This window comes from Rhinolophus sinicus, chromosome 9, assembly GCF_057876585.1.
Source record: "Rhinolophus sinicus isolate RSI-liver-muscle chromosome 9, RSI-T2T, whole genome shotgun sequence".
Lineage (NCBI taxonomy): Eukaryota > Metazoa > Chordata > Mammalia > Chiroptera > Rhinolophidae > Rhinolophus > Rhinolophus sinicus.
The window spans coordinates 14,870,170-14,879,129 of NC_142509.1; the positions used below are offsets into that span (position 1 = coordinate 14,870,170).

Consider the following 8,960-nt stretch of genomic DNA (forward strand, 5'->3'; position numbering starts at 1 on the left):
AGAAGAATTAAACCAAAAAAATCATATACATACATGTATATATTAGATATATAGAGAGGAAGATATAAATATACAGAGGGTGCCAAAAAAGTGTATACACACTTTAAGAAAGGAAAAAACTATTAAAATTGTAAAACTAAATATATACTGATAACAAAAGATGAATACAAGTCATGTGTATACGTACATTTTTTTTGGCAGCCCCAGGATATGATCACATAATTTAAAATTTACATGGAAACTAACTGAAAAAATAAAAATAAAATGTGTCATTGAATTTGGTTTGCTAATATTTTGCCGAGAAGTTCTGCCTCTATATTTATCAGGGATATTGGTCTATAGTTTTCTGTTCTGTAGTGTCCTTATCTGGCTTTGGTATCAGGGTAAAGCTCATCTTGTAAAATGAGTTTGAAAGTGTTTCTTTCTCTTTAATTTTTTGAAAAATTTGAGAAGGATTGGTGTTAATTCTTCTTTAAAGGTTAGGTACGATTTGCCAGTGAAGCCATCTGGTCCTAGGGTTTTCTGTGTTGGGAGGTTTTTGATTACCAATTTAATCTCCTTACTTATTTTTGGTCTGTGCAGATTTTCTAGTTCTTCCTGATTCAGCCTTGGTAGGTTGTATGTTTTTAGGAATCGATCCATTTCTTCAAGGTTAACCTATTGGTATCTACTTGTTCTTAGTAGCCTCTTGTGAGCCTTATTATTTTTTTGTTATCAGTTGTAACGTCCCCTCTTTTATTTCTGATTTTATTATTTGAATCTTCTCTTTTTTTTCTTAGTTCGTCTAGCTGACGGTTTGTCCATTTTGTTTATTTGAAAATCCAGCTTTTAGTTTCGTTGATTTTTTAAAATTGTTCTTACTGTTTCTATTTATTTCCACTCTGATCTTTGTTGTTTCCTTGCTCCTGCTGTCTTTGGGCTCACTTTGTTCTTCTTTTACTATTTTTTTTTTGAGGTGCAAATTAGGTTATTTAAGATCTATCTAGTCTCTTAATATAGGCATTTATCACTGTGAGCTTCCTGTCACAACTGCTTTTGCAGCATCCCAGAAATTTTGGTATTTTTTATATCATTATTTACCTTTTTTATATTATGTGTTTTTAAACAAATTATCGTAGCTACAATTATATTTAATGTTTTCTCCTTTGACCTTTATACTACATTTAAATGATTAACACACTATCCTATTAGAGTTCTCTAGTCTGACTATATTTACCTGTATCAATGTATTATATATTTTTGTATGTTTTTATGTCATTGATTGCATCATTTCATTTCATAAATGAGCTTGAATACCTTCTTTAAGCATTTCTTGCACCTCAGTGCTAGTGGTGATAAATTGCCTCAGTATTTGTTTGTCTAGAAAGGCTGTAAGAATTATTTTTATGTTCTGGAAACAAGTTCTATGTAAGATATAAGTATTACAACTAACTTCTGAAAGTCTTTCACTCTCTTAGTAATGTATTAGATGAACAGACATTGTTAATTTAATGAAGTTGAATTCATGATTTTTAAAAATCGTTTTGCTTTTTGATCATGGTTAAGTAACCTTTGCCCATTCCGAAATTATAAATGCACATTATATTTTCTTCTAGAAACATTATTGTTTTACTTTTCACATTAAGCCTACAATCCAGTTTACATTTGTTTTGTGTGTGTGTGTGTGTGTGTGTGTTGTGAGGTAGAGGTAATGGTAGAAAATTTAACTAAGTAGAGAACCCAGAATTAGTGTTAAGAACTAATGGAAATTCAGTGTATTATGAAAGAGCCATCTCAAATTAGTTGAGAAAAATATAAACTTTTAACTAAATATTGTTGGGCTAATTGGATAGCCATATGGAAATAGATTTAATGGGATCAATTTTTTACAAAGATAAATTCCAAATTGAAAATATGAATGGTAATTTTGATGCATATAAACATCAGAAAAAAACATAGATGAATTATTTTCTAACCTGGGGCATAAAAAATGGCTACACTCCATTAATTATCAGGAAAATGCAAGATTCCCTATACAGCCATTTAAATGACTGCTAGTAACTGGTGATGGAAAGTGGTAGAGTCACTGGAACTCTTGTAGAGTACTGGTATGATTATAAATCAGTGCCACCACTGTGGCAAACTATTTGGCAGTTTCATTTAAATTACGTTATGACGCCTACCTTATGACTCCTAAGTTTTGCTTTTAGTTACCTACCCAAGAGAAACGAGGGTGTATGTACACCGAAAGTCTTCCACAAGAATATCCATAGTAGCTTATTCGCAATAGCCCAAACCTGGAAACAACTCAATGTCCCTCAGTAAGAGAATTAATTTAATAAATTGTAGTATATGTATATAGTGGAAAGAAGAATACCTTGGGTATAAGCAAAAGCACGCAAGAATCTTTAAAATATTATGGTGATCGAAACCAGACTCCCAAGAGAGTGCTTTATAATTTTATTTATAATAACTTTAAGAACAGGTAAAATTATTCTACTGTGATAGAAGTTAGAATAATACCTTTGGGGGTGGCTGGTTACATGAAGAAACTGACTAGAGTGATGGAAATGTTCTATATTTTAATTGGAATACCGGTTATATAGATTTATACATTGGTCAAATCACATCAAACTCTATACTTAAAACGTGACAAGAAAAATTCCATCACCTTTACTTGTTGTTCAGTTAAATGTAATAAAGTTTCATTGGCCAGTCTTGCTGTGATTTATAACATACTGGGGCAAATTAGATAAACAGAAATGGTTCATTAGGACAATGTCAAGGAAAGGATCCCTGAAGTGACGGGTATTCAGAAGAGGGAGAATTTGTATAGCAATGGTGTGGGTGCTGGGGAGGTTTATGGCAAAGGAGAGTGGAGTAGAGAAAGATTAGGAGTGGAAAGCGAAAAAAGAAGAGTTGTGATATATATGGAGTGTACATCTTGACAGGCCTAGAAGTGGCCATGTGTAAGCTGTGAATGTTACAGCAGCAGGAAATCCCTTATTTGTTGTTTCCTATTAACATTGTATAGAGATGTTCTTTGTAGTGGACACTGTCCACTGGGGAAAATAACTTTGTGTCCACAGAGGAAAATCTCAAGTGTCCACCATCCAATGTGTTGCTATTTCTGCTTAATTATAGTAATGATAATGGGAGTTTTATATAACAATAAATATTTGTGCATTTTCAGCTGAGGGAGTTCAGTTTACCTCAACTACCTAAGCTAACCACAGGGTCTTGTTTTGAATGTTACTGTACTGGGCCTCTCGGGCAGGTTTCTTGGGGTGTGGATGTGCCAATTCCTACAATGGGAGAAACCTGTTGTTGAGAATCATTATCATCTGCCTGAGACAGAAACCAAGCTGCAGGCACCAGGAAGGATGGCACGGAATGAGAGAGAGAGAGAGAGAGAGAGAGAGAGAGAGAGAGAGAGAGAGAGACTTCCAGGATGGAGCGGGCAGGAAACAAGGGCAGGCAGAGTGTGAAGGGGGAGAAACATCAATAACATTCTACAGTGAGACCTCAGGAGGGCAAATATGTTAGATTTTGAAGTTACAGTAATTATGGTTGCAGCATTTGTGAACATAAGTCTGATTGTTGAGATGAAATGTCAAGTCTCTGCAGAATTTCTGACACAGCAAATATGATAACTGGAGAATAGAATCTGTAATAAGAAGAAACCATAGAAAATAAGCCAATGATCTTAGTTCTCTAAAGACAAGTCAAACCTGGCACCAGTCCAGTCATTGAAAATGTAATTAGGCATCAGGGTAGGATTAAGGATGGCTTCCCAGCTCAGACTTCCCAAGAGGACCCAGGCAGGAGGTGTAGAAATCACTGGCCCCTACAGGGGTTGTTTGCCTGAGGGCCCTGACAGCCCTCCCTTCTTTGGAGAGCTGCTTCATTTCTTTTCCTGCTAGAAGATGAGCAACTAGTGCATCATGTCTTCCGAGGTAGAGTCAGTTTGATCAGTTTTATTGGGAATATAGAATTCCCACCATCTCCCTCCTGTCTCATCTTCCCAAATACTCTTTTGTCTGCATGTACCGAAACCCATGCCAGAGGCATTCAGCACTTTGGTTCCTCTCCCGGATTGGCCTTCATCTGAGATATGAACTTGCTGCAGTACTCTCCTAAGAATTCACTAAGAATCTCACAGCACCCCCGGGCCCTCTAACTTACCCCTGTAAATCTTTAACATCATGCATGTCTCATTCTCCTGAGCAACACAAACACCAAAGCCTCTTCTACAGCGCTCTGTCTTTGTGAGAAGATGGCACGTGATGCACCTCAGGGGTGTCACTGCTGGAGAGCGTAGAGCTGGTGTGAGGTAGGGAACATATGGACTTAGAAGGAGCTGAATGTGTGAGGCCTGGGTGAGGGGTGAGGGGTGAAGGGTGGATGAAGAGCTGGTGGTGGGGTATCAGGTATTAAGCGGTTGGAGCTCTCACCAATTCCACATTCCAGAGAAATGCCACTGTGAGAATAAAAGGATTCTGTCCCAACTTAAGCCCTTTAACCTGGGTAACTGAACAAAGATTTAGCCTCCATGGCATTGATTTTTCCAGCTTAAAAATGGTTTTATTAATATTGGCCTGGCCTACTTGGCAGCACTGTAGATGGACAGGAGTGTGATCATGGGGGGGTGGACGCTTTAAAATATTTTACCAAAGCTAGTGTTACTGTGATGGGATTTCTGACATTTGCTGCTGAGATATTGTTAGGTGACATACTCTATTTTGAATTTCAAACTGACTCTTTGTGGAGGACTCATGTATGATAACATGGTCAGTGACACTGTACGTGGTACTGTGGGGTGAGCTAACCAAAATATAGGTTTAATTTTTTTTAAAAAAACACCTCTCTCTGTGCACCTACATGAGAAAGGAAAGTAACACTTGTTTCAATATAAAGTCCCTGATAAGGGTTTCAGAAGCCCTTGTCCAGCACTAAAATAAGCTACAAAATGATTAATTACAGAGTGACCAGCTGCTTCGGGAAATGGCATACAGATTTATAAGTGGAAAGGGTGTCCCAGGGAAAATCTTGTTAGGATTTTAGATTATGGGGAATGGTAGGGACAGAGAGGAGAAGCAGTGTGAAGGGGCAGCTAGAGTGGCTGGAGCCCCTGACAGGGAACGGCAGAATGTTGAAAGGTCAGAAAGGTTGGCCAGGAAGGCCAAGGGAGAATTCTGAAGGCTAGTGCCCCTCCCTTATAAACGTAGTCAAGGCCCAATCCTGCATGCGTACCTACTGCCCGTGTGGAGTTTCCTGGGGCTCGCGAGACCTTCTCTCTGGAGCTTACTCCTCAGGAATGTGACTTACCCTCAAAGAAGCAGAAGAGGGAGACGACCAACAAGAGGTATTTGTACATCTTGATGTACAAGTCCCTTGCACAGGAAGAAAAAAACCAGGAGCTACCAGCACAGGGCTTTCGGCTACACGGAGGAAATCTTCATCACAGGGCAGGGATGCCCTATGGGCATGCCTAAGGGAACCAATCATGCAAGGTTTCCACCCGGAGCTCAAGTTCATTCTCTTGTCTACCCCACAGCTGAGAATAATGATAACTAAGAAATGCTGGCGTTTACATTAAGCTAACTTTGTTTTTATATAGTCATCATAGTAATTATGATTATAGTTGTGATATTATTATTCTTGTTCCAATTTCCCACAGGAGAAACTGGGTCTTGGTGAGGTCCAGTATCTTACCCAAGATCACATATCTAGTGATTGATAGTGTAAGACTTTCTAATTCTAGAGGTCACCCTTTTAACCACCTTGACCCCATGCCTCTTGGAGATTTATTCATACATTGAATAAATATTTATTGAGAGTTTTATGTGCCACACACAGTTTCATGTGTGAGACCAAAGTGATGAATAAATCAGACAATCTCACTTAGTTCCTCACTTTATGGATGAGAAACAGGAGAGTGAAAGAGATGAAAAGATGTATAATCTCTGACCAAACTGGACCTTCAACCTAGAACTCCTGATTCTCAGCCCGGAACTCTTTCACTTTGCTAGAAATCTGTCCTCCAAGGCCAAGTACTGTTACATTTGTAGGGCTGTGAAATCCCTCCTAGAATTATCACACAACTTGAGCTTTAGCAAATTTATATTGTGAATATGGCCAGTTTTGTCTATGATTTAGGTATCAATCTCTACAAAACTTAACTCAGTTCAGGTTCACCCTGGGTAAAGCACTGGGAAACTGTGACCAACCCTGCTATTCGAAATCTCCTAAACCTGTCAGTGGGCTGATGGTACTTGGGCTAGAGACTCTTGGATCTTCTATACTGAACTGATTCAATGACGTGTTCTTTAGTTGTAGAAACAGTATGTTCATTAAAACATATCAAGTCTGACATTTTTAGACAGCGGACATAGATTGTGTGAAATTGGGTCTTACCTGAAATGCCACAAAATTTACAATTTTTTTTTCTATGACCAACCAGAGCATGGAGCCCATCTTTGCCTGACAGCCAGAAGCCTTAGACATGAGGGAATTGGTTCCTCTGAGAAGAATTGATTCTAGCATGGAGAGCAAGATTATGAAGTCTCTTCTCTACTCTGCCATATTTCCAAAGAAGATGTTAAAAAGTGGATGGAATTTTTCAGGACTTTCCAAAGGCATATCAACAAGGCAATCCCTTGAGCCTTTCATGCTGGGGTTTAAAAGTTATTGGGGTATTTCATTTGTCACCTGTTTTGTCTGTTTAAAGAGAGTGACCCTAGAATCATAGCCAAAGAAGCAGACAGCCTAGGTTAAACTGCAATGGGTTTCCACAGTTTGTATTCTTCCTTCAAGGTTCCCCTTGATTCAGAGATACTTTCTGAAAGGCCCAATGAGTTTTAAATCTTTTTTCTACTGGATTGTTTCCAGTTAGGATTGTGGAATTTTGCAACTCCACCAAGTATTGGGGCTCTCTGAACCACTCCCCATCCTACCACAGTAACTTATGGATGAAAATTTCTCTTAAAAACAATTTCTTCATTTAGCATGGAGTAGGAGAGAATAGGTATTAGAACCTATTAACAGAGACAGTGTGGTATAATAGAGCATTTTCCTGGGAGTCTGGAGCCCTGTGGTTGATTACTGTGTAACTCATGGAGTTTTTACCAAGCCCTTTATCTGTGATGTGAGATTTCCACCATTTTTAAGATTGTTTACAACTTTAACATTGTATGGTTCTGTGATGTAAATCATGAGAATGGGTACCAAGTTCTATTATCCTGACCTAGCACTCTGCTTGGCACAGGTGATCTGCTGAACATATGATGACTGCATGAAGGAGTGAATGAATGAAGGAAGGAAGGAAGGCATCAATCACACGATACCACTATCCATGATCCCACTGATACGGAGTCAGTGGGGCACAGCAGCCAAACGAATGCACTCCCATGCCATCCACTCTGCCCAGATGCCATCTGCCCCGCTTTGTGGAGATGAAAGCAGAACATTGTATCCTTGTGTTCATGGTCTCTCTTGCCTCAAGGGTGGCTGAGATCTTGGTGATACCACAGATGAGCAGTCTCAGTCTCCTTAACTTAAACTTCAAATGCTGCCCTTTGTTTTGGGCGAATGACCTTGGCATAGAGTCAGGGATCTGTTTGCTTTGTTCCTGGGTTCTCAGGGGCAGCAATGGGTTTCCAGACTGTATATGGAGATTGGAGTGAGAAACAATGATCCTTTAAAAACTCTGGTGGAGAGGCCCCCACCTACTTGTGGGCACCAGGGAAATCTCCTGGAGCACACATCTTGCCCTTCACGCCTCCGATTGCTGGTGGGAAGAGCGGGGAAGGAAACAACAAAACTAATATTTATTGACTGCTTGCCATGTGCCACACACAGGGCTAGCCACTTCCACTTAGGTCATCTCGTGGAGCCCTCACAACACCCTGGTGCTCACGTGTCCAGCAAGGAGCACAGTGGAGGTTCAAGCACAGATCAATGTCACTAAAATTCAGGCTTCATTCACAATATTGCTATTATTATGATGCTTCAGATGAATGGTCACAATGGATATAAAAAGTTCCAATAAACCTTTTTAGGACCGTTTATGGACCGATTTTATGCATATAAGTATCAGATTTTTTTATAGTACCTTACCTTCCTGAGCAACTTTTATTAACTTGGAGCCTAGTGTCCCCTGAGCTTCATGGGGCTCATGAATTCTGATAGAAAGTTATATTTTTCATTATCCTCTAGTTGATATTAATCATTTCCTTCCATATTAAATGTTTGCAATGAACTATAAGACTTTAGTAGCGCCAAAACTTTGTTATCCATAGAAATAAGTGAAAGAACAGGAATTACGTGGTTTCATGTGTGTCTTTGAACTCGCTAGGACACATAGGCCACAGTGGTTTTATTTGTGTGGAAGCATTCTTGTGAATGCAAGCAGGAAGTCAGGCAAAATGAAAGTGCATCTCACTCGTCTGTCCTGAAAACGCATCTCAGGATTTGGAATTTTTCCTAGTAAGAAAGCTCCAATTGAAAAACTTGGCACATTTCTAAATGTAAGTGTGCCATTTTACAGAACCCCTTTCTTGAGGCGTCCTTGAGTTTTCTCACCATCTTGCTGAATGAAAGAAAGCTCCACTTATGTCGCATAAACTTCAGTAAACCATGCTAGAACTGGTTTGTGGACTGCAACAAAGGGAAAAAATCTATAATACATTTTCCTTGTCAAATAGAATAGTTGATATTTCTTTTAAATATTTGAGGCAGTGACTGAGGAATTGGCACCTTTGTCACACTCATTCATTTCACAACTGGATGAAATGGAAGGCATCTTTCAATGTAGCCAGTTCCTCCTTTCCTTTTGGTTTTGCTTGTTCTGTGTAGACTGAAATCATCAAAGAATTCTTACATCATGAGCCTCTTTTGGAAAAAGTCAACAAGTTTTTGGCAATGGTAAAAATGTGATTTTATCATACAAAACTTTGAGACAGAGATTTCTTTCTCTTTTC

General features: G+C 38.9%; 1 protein-coding gene across 1 annotated transcript; it reads right to left on the minus strand.

Annotated features, from left to right (window-relative positions):
• Nucleotides 1-3,521: 3,521 nt before the first annotated feature.
• PATE3 (prostate and testis expressed 3) lies at nucleotides 3,522-5,356 on the minus strand. The gene is made up of 3 exons (XM_088801135.1): nucleotides 5,308-5,356; nucleotides 4,165-4,302; nucleotides 3,522-3,646 (listed from the first exon to the last, which is right to left on the minus strand). Exons 1-3 carry the CDS (start codon nucleotides 5,354-5,356, stop codon nucleotides 3,522-3,524), a joined length of 312 nt encoding a protein of 103 aa, XP_088657261.1.
• Between the last annotated feature and the right edge of the window lie 3,604 nt (nucleotides 5,357-8,960).